Here is a 27,736-nt window from a genome sequence, read left to right as displayed (position 1 = left end):
AGCAGGCCAGTCTGCTCCTGCCCCCAAAGCAGAAGTGAGCCAGCTGATTCTGTCTTGAAGAGGAGGCCTGTGCTTTACTGGCAGAGGGAAAGGAGGAGAATTGCTGGAGAGGATGATTTTCCAGGGAGACGAAGGGGGCGAGGGGGAACCACTAGGGATGAAGCAACAGGATCACTGGGAGGGGGGGGGGGGGGGAGGAGGAGGAGGATTAGAAAGAGCCCCATTCTATCTGCCTTCTCTTCCTTTCACCAGTGATCCTGCATCCCCAACCCTCAGCTTTCCTTCCTCTACCAGTGCTCACCGAGCATTTAAGAGTGAGAAGTGTGTGTTCGGGTAAGAACATAAGAAATTGCCATGCCGTGTCAGACCAAGGGTCCATCAAGCCCAGCATCCTGTTTCCAACAGAGGCCAAACCAGGCCACAAGAACCTGGCAATTACCCAAACACTAAGATCATCCCATGCTACTGATGCAATTAATAGCAGTGGTTATTCCCTAAGTAAACTTGATTAATAGTCGTTAATGGACTTCTCCTCCAAGAACTTATCCAAACCTTTTTTGAACCCAACTACACTAACTGCACTAACCACATCCTCTGGCAACAAATTCCAGAGCTTTATTGTGCGTTGAGTGAAAAAGAATTTTCTACGATTAGACTTAAATGTGCTACTTGCTAACTTCATGGAATGCCCCCTAGTCCTTCTATTATTTGAAAGTGTAAATAACCGAGTCACATCTACTCGTTCAAGACCTGTGCTCCTGGTTCTGTCCCTTTGCACAGGTCACACCTGGCCCTGGCCCCACCATTCTCATCCCCCCCACACACAGTTCCACTTCCTTTTTATCCATAAATTAAGCCCCAGCTATACGTAAAGTACTACTACATATTTCTACAGCACTATTAGATGTTCGCAGTGCAGACAGGTACACATAACAGACAGCAGTTGCTATATGGAGTTTATAATCTAGATAAGACACAAAAATCTACATAAAAAATATAATCTGCCTGAGGTGGGAAGGGTGGGCAAAGAGTCCCAGTCAACATGCAATTGTAGCACTTAGTGGCCAGACAGAGTCCTTGTTAGTCGGGTCCTGGAGCAAGCCAAGCTTTGTGGCCCCTAGCCGAGAAATCTCACTGCTTTGATTGTGTACAGCTGGGGGAGGAGAGAGAGACAAAACCAGACAAAAGAAAATCCCCTGGGTAATTGCAAATGAAGATTTATGGTGCTGTTGCCCAGTAGAGGCCCAGTTCCAACTGAGCTAGAAACCCCCCAAAAAGTAAAGAATAGTTTCATTCAATTAATGCTTTTTTTGGTCTCTTTTCTGACAGGAAGGCTGTTTAGGAGCTCACCATGTGTGCGTGTCCTGTCCACACACAATTTGCAACTCATGTCAGGGGCTACAAGGAGATCCCCATGCACGTGCATCCCACAAGGGAGATTGATTCCATTAGCTCTGGGCAGAACTTCTGGCTAAACCCCCTCCCATTTCATCATTGCAGACTTTACTGAACTGATGAGCACCACACGGTTGTCTCCTGCTCGCTTGCAGAATTGAGAGGCACTGGTGGCAAAAACGTTCATTTTCCTAATGGTAGCATTCACTTTGTGACCCTGTTATTAAGTTTTACTTTTGCAAGCAATCCTTTGCAGACCCAAGTGCTCGAGCAGACGTCGGGCGAGAGTTACTTATGGGCAAATAAAATTTTAGCCAGACAATTACGCTGCTTAATGAGCAGAGTTAATGAGATGCTGCAAATTAACAGTTTTAGAAGTGTGTGTGCGTGTGTGTACGCAACTCAAAAAAAAAAAAAGTGCATAAAATGAGGGGGTGCAAACCAGGGAAAATCCGCTGGGGTCAGTAACGATTTTACAGTACTAACACATAAGTAGGCGCTCCGACATATCTAGCATACAAGAGATGTCGCAGCATACGGTGGCTGAACAAGAGGACTACAAGGCAGAGCTCATACATGGAACCTGAAGCCATGAATTTGGGTTTCTTGAATTTGAACAAAGTTCTAAGTGGTTTAAAACACCGAGGAACTCAGGTCTGACTCTTACACTTAGCCCCTTAGGATAAAAGTCCCAGAGCTCTTTTTACACAACTTTTGGCTTGTGCAATGTTTTCCCTTCCAGAACTGGGGGATATCTCTTGTATCAAAACTGCAGAAGTGAACAGAGATGGGCTTTTTTTGAACGTTTTTTTTTTTTTGCCCGAAACTTAAATCTGACTTAGAGCCTCAAAAGGCAAGCATGACCTGGTACTTTTACTTCTGGTGATAAATGCTGTATGACCAACAGGAAGCACTGGATGATGGTGCACAAAGTACAAGAGGATTGTGTAGGAGGATTCGTAAAGAGCTTTGCTCTGGTTGGTGTCTCCCCAGGTTAAGTGACCAATTCAAACCTTGATCTGTCTCCCAAACTACATCATAATGAAAAAGGCAAGTCTAATCATCATACTTAGTTCAAGAATTGGATGTGAGAAGAGTAAGTTCTTAGAATAAGGGATTTGTTTTAATGATTCTTATATCCTATGATGTATGTTATAGTATTATACTAGCAAAACGTGCCAGACATTGCTCGGGTAGTCTGGTCTACAACAGCCTGTATCTGTGTGTGCGAGCCGATGTGTATTTGGATACACTTGTGCATACTTGTATACACTTCTGTGCATTTCTGCACATTAGCACAAGCTTTCATACGCAAGCTTGCATTGCGCTTCTGTATGCTAGCATAAGCTTGCATGCAAGCCTTCATGTATGTTTCTGTATGTTTGCACGGGCTTGTGTATTCCTATGTGGTCACAGTGTGTGTGAGCAAAAGAGGCAGGACTTTGCAGACAGTGTCTATTTCTTTTATTTATGTAACTTTCATTTGTTATGATGATTTAATCCACATCAGTTGTTTCATATGTTGATATAAGATATTGTGTACGCTGAAACTGTTTTATTGTTTATAATGCTATGATGGGCTACGAATGGCAGTATATCAAGTTTTATTAAATTTAAGAGAAGGGGCTTTGGTGTCTAAAGAGTTAGCGCTTTCAACAAAAAACAAAAAGTGCTTTCTCCAATTAATCATCATCTGAGTATCCCGAAACACTATACTTGCACAATGTGAATTTACCCTACAATTAAAATGATTTTCTTTGGAATGCAAAAATCCCAGTTGTAGATGCCTAATGTACTTAAATTAAATGAATAACATTCTGTTGGCACTTTAATTAAAATATTAGTAATTTCTCTATTTCAGCTTGAAAAATAAGTACAGAATTTTACCTAATTGTAGCACAGGCCCAGGGACACATGGCAATAGATCCCAGAGTGTTTATTCTCTTTGCGTGACCTTGAAAATGTCACTTGAGGGAAATTTTCAAACAGCACTGAACGGCTGGCCAAGCTCGTTGAACCTAACCAGATGCTTTTCAGCTAAAAAACTATCATAAATTTAACCGCTAAAATTCAGCCAGCTAGAGAGAGACCACTTACTATTGGGTGCTGAAATGTCCGCTTGCCAGCTGGCACTGAAACTCGGAACTAGCTGACTGGCAGGCCGATACAGTAAACGGCGCAGGAGAGCGTCCCTAGCGCCTCTTTTTGAACAGGAGCGGCGTCTGTCAGCGAGTTTGACAGCCGACGCTCAATTTTTCCGGCGTCTGTTCTCAAACCCGCTGACAGCCACGGGTTCGGAAACCGGACGCCGGCAAAATTGAGCATCCAGTTTTCAACCCATGAGCCGCGGGCCAATTTTTTTTTTATTCTATTATTTTACACTTTTGGGACCTCCGACTTAATATCGCCATGATATTAAGTCGGAGGGTGTACAGAAAAGCAGTTTTTACTGCTTTTCTGTACACTTTCCCAGTGCCCGGAGAAATTAACGCCTACCTTTGGGTAGGCGCTAATTTCTGAAAGTAAAATGTGCGGCTTACTGAATAAGGGGTAAAGCTAGCGCGTCTAAAACGTGCGGCCAAATGCGGGTTAACAGTGCGCTCCGTTAACTGTATCGGCCTGTAAGTCATTTAAATAATCTCCCCAAGCTAGTGATCCCTGCTTCCTGGTCTGATCCCATAAGGAAAGTTACTGCCCAGACCTGTGATCAGCTGTGAGCTGCTGCAGCTGCCCGATTCTCCCTCCTATCTGCCGCCCCCCCCCCCCCCCCCCCGGACCTTACAGTCAACTGTGAGCTGCCTGATCCTCCCCGTCACCTTCCCCCACTGTTCTATCACAGGGTCTGGGGGCAGAGATGGGAGGAAGGATTGGATTGCTGGGACACTTCACAGCTAACTGCAAAATGCAGGCAAAGGTGGGTGGGGCGGGGGGGGGAGGTAAAATAGCAAGTTTATTTTGAAAATGGGAAGGGGGGGGGAGGAGGGATCCAGCTGCAAGTTTCTTCTTCTGAAAACACATGGGAGGGATAGGGGTGCAGGGACAGCAGCTAGATTTAAGCCAGTTATCCTCACACCTACAGGTGAGCAGTCAAGTCAGGCAGTTAGTGCTGGAAATCAGTATTCGTTGCCTAACCTTACCCCCCCCCCCCCACCCTACTCTTTGGGCAGCTAAATTTTCAAAGGAACCTATTTAGTCTCCTGACCCTCAAAGTCAGACTAACCTCTTTGAAAACTGGCGTCATAATGTCCAATCTTACAACAGCACATCTATATTTTTAAAAAAATGTGTGGCACACCAGCCTCCACATAGCAGGCAGTGCGGACATGGAGAGGGGTTCATATGATCAAAAGAAGAGCAAGGGAAGCACTGAAAGCCCCACTGGTTTCCCTTCCACATTGTAACACAAAAGAAGAGAGGGGGAAAGAAAGACACTCAGGAACCCACCGTGATGGACTAGCTCCCTCCATATATACACGTGGCTGCCAGAGTTCCTTTCACTGTCGCTGCACCCAGCATTCAGAGCAAGTCAAATCCGGTGCACGCTCCCTCTTGTCTCTCCTCAGCCTGGGAATGAGAGAGAGGCCGGAGAGACTGAAAGTCGGGGGAAAATGAGAAGGTGCTTGTGCAATGTGCGTGCTGCACAACGAGAATTCCAGTTGTTATCCATGCTCTGCAAGCGGCCCATTAAGTCCCACACTCCAGAGCTGTAGCTAGAAAGAGGCGGCACACATGACTGATCACGCATGTTCTTAGAAAGGAGTTTAAAAGCCACTGTTGGTGTCTCTTGTCGCCGTGAGGTGCTAAGAGCAAAGCCCAGGTTCTGGCCGGGATTTGATCATCAGGCAGAGGTGACTTTTCCATTGCACACCTGATTTGGTCTGCATACTGGTTGGGAAACACTGAGCTAGACAGTGTTTTTCCTCTCTTTAAACTATTTGCAGGGTACTGGACCGATGGGTCAGTGGTAGTGATCTGAAAAACACCTTTGCAAAACTCATCTTTGGATATTAGCTGTGTGAGCCTAACTAAGGTGGTCACAACCCACAAAGTATCCACTCTGATCTATATATGAAACAGTGCCAGTAAACATGGGTATGTGTCTATAGATAAAATACTTATTTACATATGTACACTAAGTTGCAGTGATTTGTTTTTTGTTTTGGCAAGCAACAAAATTTGAGTGCTAACCCTGGGAAATTAAAAAAAAATTTTCTCCCACCCCCAACTCCTCATTGAAGAATGATAACAACCAATGAAACTCCAGCTATTTGGAAAGTAGCTTTATGATTGGCTGCCTCCGGCTGCACTACCGGCTTTTTGATGAATGCTTCGGCTTCCCTTCGCTCCAGTGTACAGCAGGATTGTATGAGCACATCTTTCAGACCTATGTACACAAGCCTTCCATGAGGGTCACACATGCATCTCATTCAAAACTGTATTCATTTTTTTTAACACTTTCCTTAAAATAAAGAAAATGAACTTTCCCCCAACCTTTCCCTGCATGCATCAAAAAAATATATATATTTTTGCTTGGCAGTTTTTTCATTTTCCTTTTTCCCTACCAATTCCTTCTCATGCTCTTCTGCATTTTCCATTCCTTTCTCCTTCACCATTACATATCTTCCAGTTCCCTTTTATTTTGATGGATTCTGATATATTTTTGTACTGCATAATAAAAGAAATGTATCTGGGCTAGACCGATGGCTCAGTGGTAGTGCTGTATGCTGCCACATAGAGGGTACCCAGACAAATTCCCAGATCGGCCTTTCTGCATCCCCGGGTCGCAGTTGGGGGTGCAGAGGTAGCATTCACAGAATTTGGGGGGGGGGGGGGGAGAAGGGGACCAGAAGGAAGAAGGTCATGCTCATAAGGGTGATAACCTAGTGGCTGGATTTAGAACCTATGATACTGGGCTTCAAGATGCTGCAATGATAGGACTAGGAACAATGAGAGAAGGCTTTATTAAATAATGAGAACAGTATTTGGGTAGATGTGAATGAAGATTCATGGTGCCAGGAACCCACCCCTGGTTTTGCCTGAACAAGCAGCAAAAGGAGAACGAGAAACTACCAGGCCAAAAATAAGGTTATTTATCTGAGCCACCAGTAAAATCAGCAAAAGTATGCTCTCTTCTTCCTCCCCTGTTTTTCTTCCCTCCCTTTCTCTACCTTCTCCCATCTTGTCTTTATCCCTTCTAGCCATCTGTTCTCACCTCTTCATGCTTCTCCATCTTTGAGCAAAGAGACACATGTGGTCTCAAAACGTCTCTCTCTCTCAACCTCTCTTTTCCCCTCACATGCTCTATTTCATCTGCAGGCACAAAAAGGCTATACTGGGCGACTTGCCTGCAGCCTTCCTTCCCTTTCGCTCAGTGCTATTGTGCCAAAAGTGGCAGATTTGGGGGGGGGGGGGGGGGTTCATCAATCAAGCGGCAGCTGAAAGCACTGAGCATGAGAATCGGCAGCGAAAAAAAAAAAACCTGCTCCTGAGGTTGATTCTCCTGATGCTGGGACTAACTGCTGCAGGTGTGCTGGGAACATCCACAACTGTACGTGTGGATGTGCAGAAGGGATCCCATGCTTTACATGGCAAGGGCCAGCAGATGCACCACCAGGCTCTTTACCACGGAGTTACTGAGGAATTTTCTCAGCTAGAAGTGATAGTGCTGCCGACCAGCAGTTTGTCCAGGGCAGAAATGTTTTATTTACCCCAAAATGCCGGGCACAATATTACTCCACAGAACAACTACTAGCAGAAGATGAGCTACGTAGAAAAAACTGCTTGTTAAGGTACCCTGTTATGCAGAGTTTAACCCCCCAAAAAAGGCAAGCTTGGAAATGAAATACTCTAACCTCAGGCGGCTTTCTACACCTGCAAATTCTGTTCCTAAAGGTTGCACTGACGGTGAAAACTGGTGATCAGAGCCAGATATCAGTCCTAGCCACAGAATGGCAATTATACGCAGGAGACCAAGGATAAATTCCCAGAATTGTCACCTGTTTCATAAGCAGCCTATCAGGAGTGAGTACAGAGGCAATCTACATGGACTTCCACAAAGAACTGGAGGCGTGGGCTGAGAACTAGGGAAGCAAATGATCAAATCCTGCCGATACTCCTTGTTGTCACCCTGAGCAAGTCACTTCTACCTCCATTGCCTCAGCTACAGACTGAATGTAAGCTCTCTGAGGCAGGAACCTACCAACTGTACCTGAATCTGAACTCACCTTGAGTTCAGAATTAAAAAGGCAAGTGGGTAAATCTAAAAAAAATCCAATCCAAAATTGCTGCTGAACAGAAATACAAACCAGCCAGCCAAAAGCATATGCTTTCACCATGTTCCTAGACATGGAATTGATAGTGAAGATTACAGAGGAGAAGAAAGTTTCTGCTAGGAAGAGTACCAGTAGGCTGCCTCTCCTCTCCATCCACAATATGTTACAAAGCCACAAACTCACCATTGATTACTTGCTGGGATCACACACCTGTGGACCTTAAAAGGCACCACACAATGGAAAAATACCTGGCCAACCAAGAAAGATGGTCCATGGTGCCTTAATTTTCGGCCTTCAGCATCATGACAGCAATTACAAGGGAGGGAGGGAGCTGAGGGTCAGGGAATTTTAGACATACAAGGAACACTGTTAAGAGTTAATAAACCTAACACTGGCATAGAATCATTAAAATCTATGCCAGGTTATCATGGCTCCCCATCATTTTTAAACAGCTGACATTCTGTTTGCTTAATATTTTTATAGTGCATGGTAAGAATTTATCAGTCACTTTCAGCATTTAAATACATTTTGTAATGAAGAAAATCAGACTAGATTGGACACAATCTTGTAAACATGCAGCAATACCTGCATTTTGCAAAAAGAGAAAATATTTCAAATCCTTAAACACAATACTACAGCAACCATGTAGACCAAGGTCACAAAATGACCTTACTGGCATCTTTTACCAGCAAATCAAAAACAAAGTCTGGATGGATTTCATCTGGGACACAGTTTGGCAGTAGTGCTGCCAATTGGCTTTATTTTTTCAAGACAGGCTAATCCAGTTCTGGTTTTATCCCACAGGATGCATGGGTTTGTAGTCCTGGGCTTCACATCTAAAAAGCAGGCCTACAAGCCCAGGCATGCAGTAGGGATCAGCTTATTCTGAAAAACTGGAATCATTCGGTAACCTTGGGCTCTCACCGAATGGAATTTTCTGTGATGGACCATAATAAAGAGCAGATAAATTGTCTCTTATGTACCAGGTATAGCACAGTGATGGGAAGCATTTGCTGTGTACCCAGTGGAATATGTGCCAGAGGGGGGTAGGGCCACCACATACTAAATTAGCTTGCCAGTTAATTAGCATATATCCACATTACACCAGTGCAACCATCATCTCATGCCACCTGCAAATTGCATAATCTATTTCTGCAAAGGAGCAGGCTGAGGCAAAACAAAACCAGGTACAAGAAGAAACCAGGAAGAGGATGAAAGTTATTTTTTTTTTCCCAAGTTTCTTGGTGAGGAAATATTGCTTTGCTGTTAACCATGTTGATGATAAAATCCAGATTACTAAATACATTTAATATGCTACTGACCTCCCTATTCGCCAATACCCAAATCCAACCAGAGGCAGGCTCCCCAGCCCCTGTTCCTCATCCCACCCAAATAATAATAAAACCAAAATATTCCACTCTGTTTTAAGTTCTACATACGATAATTAGAGAGGCTGGCTAAACGGCAGAAACAGAGCAGATTTCAAGTGAATCAAAGCTGTGAAAACCAACGCAAAAGCCCAAACAGTTTGTGCGTGTTACAGAACGCTCTTTGTAGAATCGGTTCAAAAGCCCGGGCTCGGTTCTCTCCCCCCCACCCCATGCAAATGAACTTCTGAATCATCAAAGCTCATGCAGCCCACACAGAATTTGCTGGAACGAGCGTGAGAAGAGAGAGAAATCTGGGTTGCGCGGTGCCTCGCTTCGCCTCTGCCGCCACGGTCTTCAATTAAGCTCCGATAATGAGAGAAAATACACCATTTGCCCAGAAAGGCGCGACACACTATCACGTCACCACTCAGCTCGATACCCTTTTTTTTTTTTTCGCATTAGCCTAAGTAAGTCAGAATGACTCGCGTGCTCTCCCGACTTTCAACGTTTAAGAGCTACTGCTGGCTGAGCCCGCGACCATCCTCTTTCCTCTGGCTTGCAAAAGCATCTGCGAAATACTCTTCCGTTTGAGAAAGTAAAAAAAAAAACAAAACCCCCCACCAAACCCTCATCTCGGCCGCGTTATTTTCCGAGCGGGAGGTATTGACAGAACTGACCTCTCGGATTCCTCCGGCGTGCTCCCGGTTCCCATGGCTTGGGCGGCGGAAGCTGCTCTGTAGAGGCTGGGAATGGAAGCTGCGGCTGCCGACCCTCCCTCCATGTTGCACAGTCACTGCACGAGCTGCAGCTTGGTGGAAGCGTAGAGAGAGAGAGAGAGCGCGAGCGAGAGAGGCAGGGGGAGTGGGAGGAAGAGGGAGAAAGCAGGAGCGAGCATGGAAGAGAGGCAGAAGGAAAGAGAAGATAGAAACAGCTTGAGAGAGCAAGATCCAGCACCGGAAGAGACTGCCAGGCTGCTCTGAGGTGGAGTTTTCTCTTTCCCTTTTGATGGCACACAGGATTTACACGATTTGCTTTTTCTCTCAAGTAGGCACAAACGTTGATTTATTTTTTTTTCGTATGTATATATCGCATATATAGCCAGCGAGAGAAATACATCTTTCTGTATAGCAGCAGATCACATTTTTTGATAGGAAACAATATCCTGAATCAGAAGAAAAAAATAAAATAGCTCACAGCAACAAGTTCAAATTTTGTCCTCACCTACTCAAGCTTTCCTTGAGCTGCTAGATATTCCAGTTGTAACCTTCTTTTGTCCAAGAAAATTGGGATGATTTTCCACACAACTGCATTTTTGTTACAGGTGAAGAGAAGAGAACCTATATTCACCTTTACTGTAAAGCATAGCAATAACCCTGTGAAAACCTGGAACCGTGGGGGGGGGTACACCGTTATCGCCCCCTGATACTGTTTTGTGCCGCATTTGATTGGGAACTTGCGTCCTGGCATGGTCAAAGTTGTGTGCATGTTGGGGTAGGAGGGGATTCACTCAAGGGTTGCCATCTAGCTTAATGCCTTAAAAAAAAAAAAAAAAAACAGGATGGGCTATTTATCCCACATCTACAACCCCAAGGTTCCCATTTCTTTACGAAAGGCAGAGAAATAAAACCAGACTTGCTTCAACCTGACTCAGAAAGCTCTATTGAGGAATTGCCCATTGGCGATATCCGTTGACCCCCTGTGCTGATATTCCTCTCCAATCTTCGTACTTCCATCATTCCTACTTTCTTTCACCTCATTAAGAACAAAAATATCCTCTATCTACGAAACCATGCTGTCTGGCAATCCAGTAATCTACTTGGTTCAAGGTACAACACTTTTCATTTAGTGTTGTTTTCATGGAAGAGTAACCTGGAGGTTGATGACATCACCGAACTTAATGGCCACTTGAATCATGGCTCCCGCACCCAGAAAACTAAATCGCAGCCAAATCGTTGCAATCTTAATCCATCTGCTGGCAACAAAGCAGGTGCATACCGACATTCAGCTCCGGATAGCAACCAGGAAGAAAATCGCCAATCTCGAGCACTTTTCCTTTGCGGCAAAAGGCAAAGAAATGAGTGACGAGCCTGATGAGTCTGACTGCAGGCCGCGACACCATGGATATGCAAGGTGGGGCTGTAACAACGGCGCAAGTACTTCTCAAGGATGAAACTCCAACAGAGGCAGAATGTTGTCCCTAGTTCTGCAAGCTACGCAATGGTATTAAAAATAATAATTAAAAAAACAAAACAAAAAAACCTAGAAGATTAACCTAGTGGGAACGGAATGATAACCAGGGAAGGCAAGGTACAAATCCCACTGCTGCTCTTTGTGACCTTGGGCAAGACTTTCACCCACCCTCCATTGCCTCAGGTACAGACTTGGATTGTAAGCCCTTTGGGGTAAGGGAAAATGCTGTACCTGCTAAATACACAAAATTATTATGGTCCTGAAGGTAGTAAAAGAAAGCAAATTAAACTTCACCTTAAGGACCCTTGTCTCCAGTTTTTATTTTTCCTGGGAATTTCAATGTTGTAACAAAAAAAAAAAAAAAAAAAAAAACAGTGGAACAATGACTGACTTGTAACAAACAGTAGAAAAATCAGTGGAAAAGTAATTTTTCCACTGATTTGTTTTTGAAATACCTTTTGAAATTCCCAGGACAATTAAAATAAAAAACTGAAAATTAATGTCCCTACCTCGCCTTCAGGCCAGTCTTGGAGGACCTGAGTATGAATGATCGCAGCAGACTTCTAGGAAGGCTGGGGTGATCTGCATGGAGGGACCATGCAAACTTTACTGAGGATAGGGGGACAGTATTTCTATCTATTTATTTATTGACAACAGCCTCATACTAACCTTGGTGAATATTAGTTTAAGTTCTGGTCTTGTAAGAAGTATACTTGAAGATGGCAAGGCCTGAAATGGCCTACTAGCGGAGGTGGTGGTGGGAATCACAGAAACCCATTTTGAATATGTTAGGACTGATATGGAGGGCAGTGGTAGGGAAAGGGTTGAGAGGTCAGGTAAAAGACAAGGGGGAGAGGGGAGCTGGTGCACATATAAGTTACCATATGCAACCCAAAGTGGATAAATCAACTGGGCAGACTGGATGGTTCATTTTGGACTTTTATCTGCCATTATTTACAGTGCCATCTTACAACATGCCCAAGCACGTTAAAGAGGTTCATTACCTGAAGAATTAACATTTTTAAAAATTACATAATCGGTCAGATTCTTTTTTTTTGGCCCTATTAATGACCAGTGAAGGTCCGGTCCCTTTTCTTCAGCAGCTGACCTTTCCTTTTCATCTACTCTTAGAGCCAAGCAGAGGAAATGGGGATGAAGCAATGAATCAACTACATGGAAGGAAAATTGAATGATGGAAGGCAGCTTCATTCACCGCTCACCAAATTATTCACAGAATTACAAAAAAAAAAAAAATGGTGATGTTCAATATCATTAAAGTAAACATCATTACAAGAAAGTGTCTCCGTTTTAATCTCCGCATAACAAGTTTTGATTTAGAAAAAAAAAGCAGCACAGGAAGCCTTCACATGGCATTTGATCACTAATTTTATTTATACTCAACGTATTGGCATTTTTTCTTTTCTTGTTGTGTGTGTCAATCGTTTTATAAGTTGTTATTCTCTTAGTTTTTCTGGTTACAATCTTATTGCAAAAGCTTCATGATGAGAATTGTACTGTGGGTGGGTCTTTGAATCTTTGACTTCAAGACAATATGTGTTTCAACCACATGATTTAAAAGAAAGCTGAGACCTTTGGGTACTGTGCAGTATTTCAACCACACATTTTACTGTTAAGTCAGCATCTTTCACATTCTTTTAAGTCTTTCCCCTGTGAGTCCCCTCTTGGCTTCTGGAAGGAGTCAAGTTAGCATTCATTGGATCTGATTGGTTCATGATAGCTGTTAGAACTAACATGAGACACATGATGTAGATCGGGCAGATAACAATCCAGATGAGATCATTTGTGACACTCTTCTGGAAATAATTGCTTCCAAGGAGGTAGGAGAGTTAAACAAGTCAGCTGCCTAAAGGAGTGAAAAATGAATTGGTAATAATTTTAAACTGACAGCATATTTCTTCTTGCTGTGTGTTCTTATGGCACACTACAGAGCACACAGGAAGCTATGGATATTTTTTCTTTTTATTAAGGTGAAAGGGAAATTTATGTATGCTATAAGCTCTCTTTCTTGAGAGATATTGACCTCTGATGCATTATTTTTATTCTATTAAATTAGTTTCTTCCAATTACTGCCCATGTTCATAGCTATTTGCACCCACTTAACAGTTCCTGGTCTACTTTGTAATGTAATGTTTGGCCATGATATATGGAATTTTAAGAAAACCCAATGAACATTTTTTGTTCAAATAGGAGACCTTTTCCTCCTCAATAGATAGAAATAACGGTCAAATAAATAAATTGTAGACAATCTTATTTTACTGGACTAACTTAATACGTTAGTCACTAGCTTTTGAGAGTAGGCTGGATTGCATCTGCTCCCTAAGTAGGAAAGTGGGCAACTCTGCAAATTGCAAAGGAAGAGCAGCCATTGGTAAGGAGAGGGAAGGATCAAACAAGTTAAAAGCAAAACACCAGAATAAAAGCTGATTTAACCAAAACCATACCATCAACAGAACTGCCACATTTTGAGAAGCAATGTAAATAGACATCTGATTTATACAAAAAAATATATCATAGCTAATTTAACTTAACATGCCACGAGGAAGAAGAAAACATGAGGGCTCCCATAGGTGAAAATAGTTTTCCTCTCTCATTTAAAACAAGAGCCAGGTTTCTTCATGCCAAATTCGACATGCATCTGAGACATGCTCTCCAGACTGGGGACAAAGTGCTTCTCTCGGATGCCTATCATAGCTTGATTTGTAACACACAAATGTTTTCAGGAGCCATAGCAAGAGTTCCCCGCAAAGTGTTGAAAGCCATATCCCTCTGGAGATGAGGATGCAAGATTCCGATTTTCTCCCCTCAACCTCTCACTCTTTTCACACTTAAGACATTTAATCTACTTCGAAATAAAGGTCCAGCAATTATTTGTAGGAAATACCTTTTCACTGGACTAATTTAGTCACAAATGTATTCAGTTGGTCCAATGAAAGAGTATCACCTGCAACTTGTATTTATTGGCCTTAATTTCTACAGAACCTGCTTTAAAAAAAAAAAAAAAAAAAAAAAGCAAGGGGTGTGTGAGGAATGGGGACAGGGTAAGCAGGCAAAACTTAACCATGAAGTTTCCCTTTGTTCTCTATGTCACCAAGCCAAGGATGGAGGTAGCAGCAATAAGAAAAATCCAGAGAAACACACGCACAATACTTTCTAAATGATTTGCCCACACAGTATTCGGTTCAAAGGATTTTGTGTGGAGAGTCAACAGCTGAGCCTTTAAGTCTTGAACTGTAAAAGCAGGTTACAGAGATCTGTGGGACTCAGAAGCTACTTCACATTCTCTGCTCACAAGAGGCTGGTAATCTGTGACACAGCCCAAGAGAGATTCATTCAACCTTGATTAGCAGAGTAATTTAGCTACACATTTTAACAGGCGCTAATCAATTTTAGCTGAAAACTGATTGAAAAGTTATTCAAATGGGGGAAGGGGGCTTGTTTTAAAAGATTTTTTTATTTTGTTTTACTTAAACATTTTCTGACTAAGAATATCTGGCTAAAGTACTGCTTTACTAATTCAGAAATCTTGCAAATTCAAAACATGACGAATCAACTATAAGTTTGAGATAACATTTTTAATTTTCTTTGGTTAAAGATTGTTTTGGTGGAGATGGTTCTGTACTAAGGACACTCGCGTGACATTTCCCCTTTGGAGTCACTTTTTGCCTTCGCTCTTTTTTTTTTTTTTTAAACACCAAAGAGTTTGCTGTTAAGAAAATCATGCAGCGTATACTGCAGTTGAGTTGATGAAACATCTCTAGTATGTGCAAATAAACAAGCTAACAAGTGAATGGAAATAAATATTATTGTTAGAAGGGAAGTTGATGATATAACTAGGACAACTATATAGTTACATGCAAGAGGGCCAAGCAGTTCCAGTGCTAGCTCTGTCCACTCCGTATAGGGGAACTGAAGTTCTGATTTTCTTAGAGAAATGAACTGGGAGATCAGAAGTATATCTGTATGCATGTAGTTCAGGCCTGTCCCCTTTGATATCAAAGCAATATGGACATCCCCATTAGCAAGAAATTTGTCTCCAATTTGAATTCATACAAAATTATTTCTATAATCATTATTTAAAGATACAAAATATAACTGACAATGTAATTTTAAAAATACCAACCCTGGCAGTTCTACTTAATAACTGGTTTATAGGGTTCACCGCACCCATAAAAACCAAAAGAAATTTTTCCTAATGCTTCAGTGCCATTGTATAATGGGAGCAGGAGTTTTGCTGAAACTACATTCATTCTCAACACAGAGCATCTGTGCTTGTCACACAAAACAGGATTACCTAACTAGATTAGCATTCATCAGTTTGCCGAAACACCCACTCGCCTCAGCTAACGGCCTTCGGTTTTGCATACTACCACACCGAACAGAAAATCCCAGGTTTAGAATTACCACCTCAAGAAGGATCTAAGCATAGGCGGTACAGAAGTGCAAGGTGCAGGAGTGGAGGGGAGAAATGGTATTGCTGCACACATCATTATTCTGCTGAACTAGGAACTTATTGTCCACCTCGAAGATTGCACTCCTCTTTTAAATGTTTATTAGAGATATCTTCTTACAAGAATATTTGATTCAAAGAATTCCATCAGAGTATCTTTGAAGTGGCTAGGCCGAGTTTCTGGAATGAACTTCCGGAGACTCAAATCACAGCAGAATCTGCTCAGTTTAGGAAACCGTGTAAACCGCTCTTTTCCTTGGCGTTCCTTAATTAGGCACCTTGTGATGGTTCTTTGAAGGGAAAATTGGGAGCATGTCAGGAGCATTGATTGAGCTGGCACAGTCACTTTTTTATGTGATTTGTGTTCATGTTTTTATTGTATATTTTTTGGGCTATGTTAATTAGTATTGTATTATATTGTTTGACAGTTCCTCACTGAACTTTTTAGTTCAGCAGGCTATACATTTTAAAAATAAATAAACTTACCACTCTCTGCCTGCCTTTTTCAAATGATTAAAAATGCACTGGACGATTACAAATTTATGCATGGTACAGAGTCCTAGGATTCATGTTGTCCAACCACATATGGAAGCCATGTGGCCATTTCAAGACTTGCAGCTTATGGGGCCACATAATAGGTCCTACGACAGCTCTAAGCTTTTCAATAAACTTCCACAAGTTGTGCTCATGGGACCACAGCCCAACCAAATTATGTTTGATCCTCATTAGTAGAACATGTGGGGGTTCAGGCAAGTCATAAGCCCCTGTGGGACAAGAGTCCTAGTACCATGCTATCTTTCTAGCCCATATAACATAAGTACAGTCCATTAAGTTCAGCCCTCTTCATATTAATTCCATTTCATAACACATTAATGATGTATGTTGTTCTAAAGGAAAGGAAAAACCTCTTCCTGATCTTGCACTCAGGTATCAAAGTGGAAACCCCCCCTCCTCCTTTCCTAACCTCCAGAGACCAGATGATCGATTAAGCATGCTGATCTAGCACCACTTGGTTTCTGAATTGCAAATATACTCCACAGGATATAGTACTAATGGCTATCTACAAAGAATAAATATTTCATTTTTACTTTTCGATTTAAGTTTTCTCCTGCTCCATAGTTTTAACCTCTGTTGGGCTACAGTGCCACGAGTCTTCATTCCCAGATTCCTGGGGTCTTACCCCTATTTTTATATATGCTAGAAAGTGCATACTCTGCAGCCTTCCTAGTTTATAAAGCTGCTCTTAGTTAAGTGTATGCTAGGAGAGGGGGGGCCTGGTGCCAGCTGAGGCCATGGGAAAGTAATTGATAGGGTTGAAAGAAAACTATCCAGTTCAGCCTTCTGATTGCCTAGCAGTTCTCCCCACATAGGGAAGGTAAAAAAAATTCAAAAAGATGAAAAAAGAGGTGGCTGATCGGTATTGGTGTCTGTTCAACATGGCCAAATTTATTTTCCTTAGCAAACTTAATTTACCGCCCTTCCATAAAGCTGAAAACAATTTACAAAAATAATAACTATGGTTCAAGCATGGATCAGGTGCCACTGGCTAAAGGAGGGTCCTGCATGTAGGAGCAGAGAAAGACGAGGGGACAGCAGTACACAGGAACAGAGAAAGGTCACCCCCGCCGCCTCCTTTCCCTGTGGTGCATGCTTCCAATTTAGAAAGGAAGCCCCTTAAGGAGAGGTGAAGCAGGTATAGGGACAGTAAAGCAGGGCGGTTTACCTATAGCAGGTGTTCTTCCAAGGACAGCAGAATGTCAGTCCTTACCCACGGGAGATATCAGATGGAGCCCAGCACAGAACATTTGATTTCAAAGTTTCTAGAGACTTCTAGCAGGCTCACGCAGGGAGCCCCTCAGTCCACAGTTTATCTCAGCATTGGAGAAACCAACTCAAAATGAAGGTGGGTGGGTTTTGTGAGGACTGCCACATCCTGCTGTCTTCGGAGAACACCTTTTACAGGCAGAACTGGCAGTCCGCACACATGGAGAGTCCCTGGCTACCGACTGCTCTGAGAGAGAAAAAGAAAGTTGAAACCCAAAACAGTGCCAAAGACAAAAACTATTTTGTTTTGGGGGTTTGGTTTTTTTTTGGGTTTTTTTTTTAATTTACTGGCATCCAACCATTTTTGTATTTTCTCTCTCTTTTTAAGGGCAGCCTAGAACCAAAATAATAGGTCCTAGGGGTGATGAAGTCAGATTCTACATCACAAAAAGTCTCCTCAGGACAGTCTGGCAACCCTACTGTTGCACTGGAAGTCCCTGTCCAAGCAATAGCGCGATGTGCACGTATGGCAAGGACGTCATGTCACAGCCTTGCAGATCTCCTCCATGGAGGCTGATCTTAGGTGGGCTACTGATGCTGCCATGACACTTATCTGCCTTGTGACCCACCAGATTCAAGCCTGCCTGGGCATAATAGGAGATGCAATCTGCTGGTCAATCACAGAGAGTGCACTTTGCAATGGCAATTCCAAGTTTGCTGTCAAAGGAAATAAAAAGCTGGGTGGATTTTCTAAGGGCTTCAGTCTGCTCCAGACAGAAGGCCAATGCTCTCGAATTGAATGCATGTATGTTTTTATTTTATTCTGTAATTTATTTTAAAACTTTAAGAAAGTAAGAGTGAAATATAGTCATTGGAGACATTGTTTGTTATTAGTTTGATATTTGTAAACCGTTATGATGGTTGTATCCAAATAGCGGTATATAAACATTTTTAAATAAATAAACTGTGTAGCACTTGTTCATCTTTGTGGAGATGTGGCCTGGGAAGGAATGTCTGAAGGATTATCAATTGGTTAAGGTGGAAGTCCAACACTACCTTAGGCAGGAAGTTAGGATGCGTGCGCAGAAGTACCCTAGTGTGAGAAAACTTGGTAAAAGATGAATAATCATTAGGGCATGTAGTTAAATTACTCTGCGTGCCAATGTGAGTGCCACTAAAAATATGACTTGCAGGCCAAGTACTTCAGCTCACAGAAGTCTAAAGCCGGGGTTGCCAACTCTGCTTCTCGAGATCCACAAACAGGCCAGGTTTTCAGGATAACCACACTGAATGTGCATGAGATAGATTTTCATACAGTGGAGGCAGTGATACTCCTAATCTAGAGGCTCAAAGGGGGCTTCATCAAGTGATGTCCCAAGACAAATCAAGAGGCTTAATGGGAGGTGTCAAGTGAAAGAAGCCCTGCTTGAAATAGACAACTAAAGGCAAAAAGAGAAAGTGGAAAAAACAAGGCGATGTAATGACAGGTCCAAATGAAGAGAGAATATGTGCCAGGTTCTTACTCTGTCTTTTCAAAAACTCAGGTACACAGGAGTGGGCTATATTTGTCAATTTAATTGAATATCATATCTAAAAAATCAAAAGGTACAGGTGATGGGTTCCCCAACACAGGCCATGGTTCACCGTGAGGCTGCATCGGGAGGACACATACACACTGCAAATAAAAAGTGTGTAAGGAACAAGACAGCAGAAAGAATCATCCACAGTTTAAACATCAGTGTAACTTCAGTATAGTATCAATCAACTTTGCATTGACAGCACCGGGGGAAAAAAAAAAAAAAAGTACAAAGGGTTCGTAAACTCCACCAAAAGGGTCATGTGGTACAAAATAACCAAGCAGAACAGCGATGTGATCGAGCCGTGCCAATGGCAAACAATGTGGTACTGGATCAGGTAAAGTAACCAATTAGGGAACAGAGGAAAAGTTATGGGGGGAAGAAAGCAGCAAAGGAGAAAATGAAATAATGAAAAAAAAAGTGATTGAAAAAACTATTGCTCTAAAAGAATGCAGACTATTCTGTCTTGTGGTTCAGCCCAATGAGGGTGATGGATTGCAAGGTGTATATCCACCATTGCTCCAGCAGAGCAGCCGTTCAGAATAATTCCCACCAAGGCCATGGAGGTGTAAAACCTTAATAGTAAAAAAAAAAAATAAATAAGTCAGAGATGGAATGGACAAATTCAGCCCAATTCAGCAGCTAGGAAGAGGCCCTGCCAGCAGAGGTCCTCTCTGAACCATGCTCTCTCCTGCTCTATCCATGTCCTTGATGGCTCCAATACACAGCATGGCCAGCCCTCTTTAACCTTGCCTCTCTCATTACCCGATGCCTTATCGAGTCACCTTGGCTCTTTCCTCTGGCCATCTGAGTGCCTTGTTTCTTGTTCATGTGCTACCTTGCCTTGCTTAGTCTTGTTCCTAATTCTTGTGTTGTCTTGTCTTATCTAAGTCCTGGTTTGTTTGGTATTCTCTGTGGGCCTCCCAGCGGCCTAGGTCTCCCGTGGCCTGGCTTCTAGTGCATACCCTGCCTTCCCTTTGCCCCATTTACATATCTCTGGGGTCTACCCCCCACTCTATGTGTTCTGTTCCCTGACCTTGTCTGTCTGTGCTTTGCCTAGCCTAGTTCCCTGTTACAGTTTTGCATGTCTTTCTGTGTGCCTGTTATCTCATTCCTACCTTTATGTTAAACCCTGTTCCTGCCTTGGCCCTCTGTATTCCTGCCCTGCTTACCTTGCCTTCTCAGTTAGCCTTCCTTGGATTGATCTGGTCACCAGACCAAGCCTCTGCTTGTTCTCTGCCTGCCCTGACCTCGGCCTGGATTCCGATCTTGACTGACCGCTGCCAGACCTGACCCCCAGCCACCATGCACAGTACTAGAGAAGCCACGATAGCTACCAGAACCTGCGGGGCCCAACCCAAGTGGGAGGTAGCTGGACAGTCAAAAGACCCAGCCCTACTCTGCTATAGAATCCTGGACTGCTCCTGCTAGGGGGAAAATCCCTGCTATTGGCCTGCCATATCACGGCAGTTGCAGTTCCTAAGACCCTCGATGTCAATGCCACAGATACTGATACTTATGAGCCAGATTTACAAATCCATAAGTGCTTGTCCATGAGCTCAAGCCTGGAACAAAACCCTCTCAGGGTCACAGTCGCTTGAAGGGACACATCTTGGACATCATGGCTGGCCTCCAGGCAAAAGGCACTTCTGTCAGTGGGGTCTGTGGTAGACGAACTATTTATGCGGGGGGGGGGGGGGGCACTTGTCAAACCATTGGTTTTCTCCTCCTTCTGGGGCATCAGATGAAAAATTAATAGAGCAAAATCAAATGCTCAATGGGAAAAACCCAACCAATGCCGCCTTAATGCACTGGTACTTGCGTAACATATGGATGCCCCAAAAATAAGGAAAACCTGAAAAACACTCCAGAATCTACCTAAGGGTGAGAAGATTGCAGGGCCCTGCAAGAAATGATTCCTGCAATCCTGGGAAGCAATTTTTCCCCCAACAGCAAGAGGGACAAGCATATATGACTGATGGGCACTAAAGGAGCCCCCTGCATGGATGCATGCTAGTAGAGCGCGCTGCACATGCCAATAGGGCCTACTCAAAAGTTTCTAGAAATTCTGAAATCAAATTTATGTCTGCTCCCTCTGATGCCGTCACCTATGTGTGATGACTGCCATCCTACTTGTCCTCAAAGAATATAGAGTTTTTCTCACTGTCTGGATGGATTAGGCAGAAGGAGCCAGTGGCTTGAGGTATGGCCCAAGGACTGCACAGGAGAAAGGAACCAGCAAGGGGACGACACCAGCCAGAAACCATGGGGGAGAGTGGTTAGTGGTTGTAGGTGTGACTTGGCGGCTGCAGAGCAGATAGAAGCCAAGAGTGTGTACAATCCAGTATTTCTTCTGCACGAAAAATTTAAAAATTCTGCAAACTATATTTATCAAAATAATATATCATGGTATTTGGGTAGTAATTAATTTAAAATTCAAAACAAAAAAAAAAATGTTCTTACTCAAAGATGCAAAATTTAAAATTCTGGTGTAGACTTTCCCCAGGCATACAGTAATCGTGCACCATAACTAGGGTTTCTGCTTTTCTGCACTATCGCCATTCATTCAGAAACACAGTGTTGCTTGCTTTTCTTCCCTCCCTACCTGCTGCTCCAGGCTTGCCCATTTGATGACCTCACCAACAGGGACCTGAGCAGACGCTGAATCCCAGAGGCATCACATCAAAGAGGCTTGCCCCTTTGTCTCGCCCCTTCATGGGCAACCGCGTGTGTTTGGAGTTATAGGGTTCTTTGCAGCTCTCATGAGAGAACTGATTTTGAACTCTCTCTTCTTGTTTCCTGCAGAACCAGCTTGATTCTATTTTGGAGACAGCTGTTTGGAGTTCAGCAATGTTGCTGGATTGAAGCCACGCCCCAGTGACATCAGCTCTTCGCCCCTTGATAAATGGGCCTGGCTCTGGAGGCTCACTGAAAATGCACGAGTCCCAAGTTATAGTTGTTGCTATGGGAACCTACTGTCGGTGAAGTCAGCCACCTGTATGCCTGTATGATCTCAGCGCAGTTGGTAACATTGAGATTTCCTCTTTTGGGACTCAACACAGTGTGTGAGTAGCGAGGGCAGTATTGTTAGTAGACAGTCCTGGAAAGGGGACCCCTCCTCATGTCATCAGGACAGCCCTCTTTAGTGACTGAGATGCCACCGCCGGCTCACGAAAGGCATAAGCAGAAGGCAAATGCCCCTTAGGTCCTTTGGGGAGCTGCTTGATGTTGAAGTGCTTGGGGGTCATTATGTGCATGAACGACGTATGTGAGCGAGATTATTTACAATCCGTTCCTTGCATTATTGGTAGGAAAAAGTATGCAGGTGGAAGTATGCCCTCCAGTTTAGTAGAACCTATTCATTGCTTTCTTCGAGAAATTCCATTTCAGCCATATAGGAACTTATTGAGACCATCAATAGATTATTATTTTAAAGAAGATTGATCAATACATGATTGGTTTGTAATAAGTTTACCTTAAGTTATGATTTAGTGTTAAAAGAAAATTTGGGTTGTTTATTTATAACCGAGACCTTGTTTAGGCAAGGTCAGATGGGGGCTATTATAAGCAAGGGGTCGAATATTTTGCAGTTGGAACAAGAAGGCATTTTGTTGTTTTTTTTATTTTCTACTGTCAATAATGTTGCTCCAACTGGAATCCATACAGACAATTTGGAGGCCCTTTGTGAATTAATTGCTATTACTGCTTTGTGTTTTAATTGTTTAGCTGTAATGGATGATTTTAATATTCACCTAGATTCCCAAATTTTCCCATAGTCCAGCTCTCTTGTGCAGCCTACCAGGATTTAGATCTGATACAGTTAGTTGAAGGACCAACCTGCCAAGCTAGTTATCAGTTGGATTTAATTATGGATCCTCGGCAGTTGGTGGAAGAAGGTAAATTAAGGGTATTAGATAAGGTTTTGCTGCCTTGGTTAGATCACTCTTTTTTTTTGTGTGTGTGGGTTAATCTTGAAAAGGGGAAGAGCAAAATTAATAGGGAAAAATGTGTTCAACAGTTATCAAGCAGGTGAATGTGAATATTGAGGTTCCTTAGAGAATACTTTGGAGTCATGGCATAATGAGGTAGGAAAAGATTTGGATTTAGTTGCCCCTGTAAAACCTCTGTCTAGTCATATAAGAGATTTTAGTCCTTGGTTTACTTCAGATTTAGGTGATCTTAAAAGAAGAGTTAGGAAGTTAGAACCTAGGTGGGTTAAGTGCCCTAAAGAGAGATTTGGAGAGCAATTGCCAATTGATTGTTTGCAATAGTAAAAGCTAAGAAGAAATATTATGCTTCACTTATCAGTAGAGCAGAAGGAGATGTACAACATCAGGTCTTTCAAGTGGTGAATAATGTGATGAATGTGGCTCAAAGTAGTGCGAATGCTGGCAATAGTTTTCCTGATGTAATAGGTTTTTGAAAGGAAGGTTAAGAATTTGAGATCTGGACCAAGTGCAAGGTGAGGTGATTCAAGTGAGAATAGGGAGTCTGCAATGGATGATGTTCCAGAGGTAAGAAGTCAAGTCTGTATCAATATTCTTTCTTTGGTTTCGTCCAATGAGATGCTTGAGAATAGTCGGGCTACATTATATTTGTTAGATCCTTGTCCTTCATTTCTGTTGAAAGCACTTCCTATCAAGAGTTGAAGTGATCAGGCATATTATTAATCAATCCTTACAGTAAGGAGCTGGTGCTTACTGTTTGGAAGCATGCTATTGTCACTCCTAGCTTTAAAAAAAACCCAAAAAAAACAAATTTGGATAGCTCTCTGTATCCAACCTAGAGACATAGTGTATATCCAAACCTTTTTAGCTAAATTAGGTGAAAAAGGGGTGTAGGTCCAGGTTACGATGCTTTTGGAGGACATTAATTCTTTTGATGCATGTCAGGCAGGATTTTGGTTGGGTAATAGTACTGAAATATATTGTGCTAGTAACAGTCCAGGATGAATGTTTGGGTCAGGTGGATAAGGGAGAACAGGCCCTATTATTAAAGGTATGTCTGTGGCGTTTGATCTGGTGGATCATTCCATTTCAATACATTGCTGTTATGCCTAGCATGATTGTGTCACTATAGGCAAAACAAATTTTTAAATAATTAAAATAAATTGAAGGGCTTGCCTCCTTTTTGGAAGATCACAACATATCTGTGATTATGAAGGACCAGGTTTTGGAGCTTTCTAAGGGCTAAGAGGTAGATTTTAAAAGCCTTGCGCGTGCAAGTGGACCGTGCAAGAGCTATGTGAATTTTAAATAGCTGGGAAGGATGCACATTCATTAATGTAGGCGGAAAAGGGGCAGGGCATGAGTGTTCCAGAGGCGGGGCCAGCACAAATACACATAACCACTAATTTTTTTCAGCCAGTATAACTTTGCTACAGCTTCTCAGTAGGCTTAGGAATCTGGGAGAGAGAATGACAGTGAGAACCTCTTTATAAGGCTCAGCTTGACACTCAATATATGCACCATTGTAAGGGGGCACTTTGATTCGGGGTGAGTTTTTGGGAGGTGAGTTGGGGTTTGGGGGGGTGATGTTACAGAAACATTCAGAGTTATTTATTGTAAAATTGACATCATTAAAGAATTTTAGATCTTATAAGTGATAAATTCTAACAAGAGGAGTTGATTTGTACACCACAGTCTCTGCTAGCTACATTGTACAAATAAATTACTTTTCATTGTTCATAAGGACTAAAATTCTTTAATGGTGTCAATTTTACAATGAATACCTCTGAATGTTTCTGTAACAACCCCCAAACCCCAACCCACCTCGAATCAAAGTGCCCCTTACAAAGGTGCATATATTGAGTGTCAAGCTGAGCCTTAGAAAGAGTTTCTCTTCCCTCCCCCCCGAGCGCGTGTAAGGTGTGCGTGTAAAGGCTGCAGACATACGTGCGTGAAAAGTACTTTATAAAATAGCATGTATCTTTGCACACAGTGAGACTCGCACGTTTATGGGCCCACATGCGGCCCTTTTAATACCTACCCAATAGAGTTTAACCGCATCCTTATTGATTTCACTTTATCCAACATGGGGATTAGGCTGGAACCTAATCTCACAAGTGATAGATCACCCATAGTACCCGACTCTCCTGCCAACAAGATCTCTGTTTTTTCACTATTTAGGACCAACTTATTCACCCCCAACCGACTAGAGACTGTAGACATGACTTCTTCGATCTGAAATAAAGTTTCAGGGGTACTTACTGCTGGAATTCACCCAGGAGCAAATCCAGGCACCTAACATCCCCAATCTATCTAAAACAAACAAAAACAAAAAAAAAACCTCTCTCTCTCTCTCTGCTAGATACACATACGACTGCATTGGGAGAGAGAGGTTTTTTTCTTGATATTAAAAGAATTAGGGGCAGGATGGGATTTATTTTGTTCCAGGGGCCCAAATATCTTCAATCCATCCAGCCCTACTGTTTAATATTCTACATGGATACTAAGTCACTATATTAAAGTCAATTTCAGTTACGATTATCAATTTTTCCCCAATCTCTGCTGTAAATTGTGCTCCACAATCATCATGTGTTGGCTTTCTGACAGACATTTAAAGAGCCGGTACCCCTTCAGATAATGAGAAAAACAGAGATACAAAAAAGTCTTCTGGAAAGCATTGCACAAACTAAAGCAAAAATACGATTTCACTGTACCAATATTTTCGACTTAACATAAGAGATAATTTCAGAAACTTAAGGGGCTAAAAAAATGAATTCTAACATAAATATAGCACTGGGTAATGTCATGTGCCATCGACATACCGAGCAGAGGAAAGTATTCCATTTCTCAGAACTGCTTATTATCAAGTTTCTTTTCTATTACTTATTCATGTCTGAAATAGAAGAATGTTTCTTATTTTAAAACTAAATAAAGAAGTCAAGGACAGGGACTTTGTTCAGCCTTTTCCTTACAAAGAAATTAAGTTTTCCTGGCTCAGTGCCTAGCCAACTAGTGACAGATAAAGATTCCCTCTTTTGCGATGCTGGACATTAAATGGGAAGTCAAGGGTATAATCAAAGATAATCTGTCCTCTTTTTTTTTTTTTTTTTCTGAAATTTGAAATTTTTTATTGGATGGTATCAAAAACCAATACAAAGTAAAACTAGACTAACAGACATCCACAGCATCCTGTACAAAAAATCCCAATCCTACCCACCCCTTATACAATGATCGCATAGATGATGCAATATTTGCAAGGAGACAAAATACACAACAATAGTGACAGTCACAAGGAGACTTGTATGGTCACCTAAGCATGCATAGCAGAATGCAAAACAGGGTACAAAGACCAGGTAGAGAGAATCATGACCAAAAAGGTTACCATGGAGTAGTACAAAAGCCTGGAAATAAAAGGAAGATAATGAGAAAGGCTGGCAAAAGATAATTCTAAATCAGGCAACTGGACCCTGGGAACTTCTCCATCGAAGAAAAGGGATCCCACGTTTTCTCAAAAAAGGCCAAACAATTGTGACGTAAAGCTGTTAAATGGGCCATCTGATAGTGGTTAGACAAACGGTGTATCACCATTTGAAAAGATGGCACATCTGCACGTTTCCAAAACAAGGCCAATTCACGAGTTGTTATAAACACCTGCTGGCAAAATTGCTATTGAGGTTTATTAAAACCCAATATGGGCAAGCAAAATATAGCAAGCATCGTAAATATTCTCCACTCCCAGAAGACTGGATATCCAATTAGTAAGCAGGTGTCAAAAAGACACCACCTCCCTACAGTGCCACCAGATGTGCATAAAAATTCCCACATTCCCACAATTTCTCCAGTATTGATCACTATCAGTGTGGTAAATGCGATGAAGTCTAACACGGGTTAGATATCAATGAAACAGCAGCTTATAACAATTCTCCTGCAGGGTGGCAGATATAGAGCATGGAATCCCAATCCTCCAGACTCAAGGTGTCTCCAAAGTCCTTTTCCCGAGCTCTGAGATGTGGAAAGGTATCAGTTTGGCACCTGTCTTATAACTAATCCTGAAGGTCTGTACTCTGAGCTACAGGCGATGCAGACTCAAGGCCTGCCATTCTTGACAATTTTAAGGTTTGGACCTATTCTTTGGGATCTTATCAGCTTCTTTTGACCTGGATTGGCCACTGTCAAGAGATTGAATGCTGGACTTGATGGACCTTTGGTCTGCTCCAGTATGGCATTTCTTATGTAATGAGTGAGAGACCTGAATCCAAATGTAGTGAAATGGTATGGTCAAGGGACCAGCTCAGGAAGTACATGACTATTTTAATCAGATTGTTAAGGGAAGTAGAGGGAAGACTTTTTTTTATCCCTCTAGTCACCTATCCCCCTTGAGTCAGAAGTTGCAAACGAGCTCCAGTCCCAAGCAATGAACTAAAGGGCCCTTTAGGAACCAATGGCTTAAGCTGCACGAATATGGCTGGCAAGTGTCAAATAGCAACACTTCCCACCTCCTAGGGATCATGAGCACCAAACAGGCCAGAATACAGAAAGGAACAGACTAAGGTCTCACACCCTGACCTTTTTACCTGGATTTACTCAACACTGTTAAAACTCTCTTTATCCCCTCTACCCCCACCCCACCCCCACCAGATATTTCATCTGTAAATTTCCAGGAGTCTTTGTCATGGTGAGTGAGCCCTTGAGATTGAGGTATGATCGACCCAGCCTAACAGGCAAATCCACTAGGCCCACACCATCAGTAGGC

The 27,736-nt window shown here is 42.5% G+C and overlaps 1 protein-coding gene across 3 annotated transcripts in view; it reads right to left on the bottom strand.

The window, feature by feature from the left end:
- The window catches only part of ARHGAP32 (Rho GTPase activating protein 32), a 694,843-nt gene that overhangs the window by 456,170 nt on the left and 210,937 nt on the right, over positions 1-27,736 (bottom strand). For 2 of the 3 annotated variants that reach the window (XM_029573153.1, XM_029573154.1), the window contains exon 1: positions 9,715-9,844. The exons of the other annotated variant lie outside the window; for it this stretch is intronic. In XM_029573153.1, the coding sequence (XP_029429013.1) occupies positions 9,715-9,818 (104 nt within the window). In that variant the 5' untranslated portion in view covers positions 9,819-9,844. Of the gene's footprint in view, positions 1-9,714; positions 9,845-27,736 lie in introns of those variants that run through there. 3 annotated transcript variants of the gene reach the window in all.

Source organism: Rhinatrema bivittatum, chromosome 12, assembly GCF_901001135.1.
Source record: "Rhinatrema bivittatum chromosome 12, aRhiBiv1.1, whole genome shotgun sequence".
Lineage (NCBI taxonomy): Eukaryota > Metazoa > Chordata > Amphibia > Gymnophiona > Rhinatrematidae > Rhinatrema > Rhinatrema bivittatum.
This window is presented reverse-complemented; position numbering and strand designations above follow the sequence as displayed.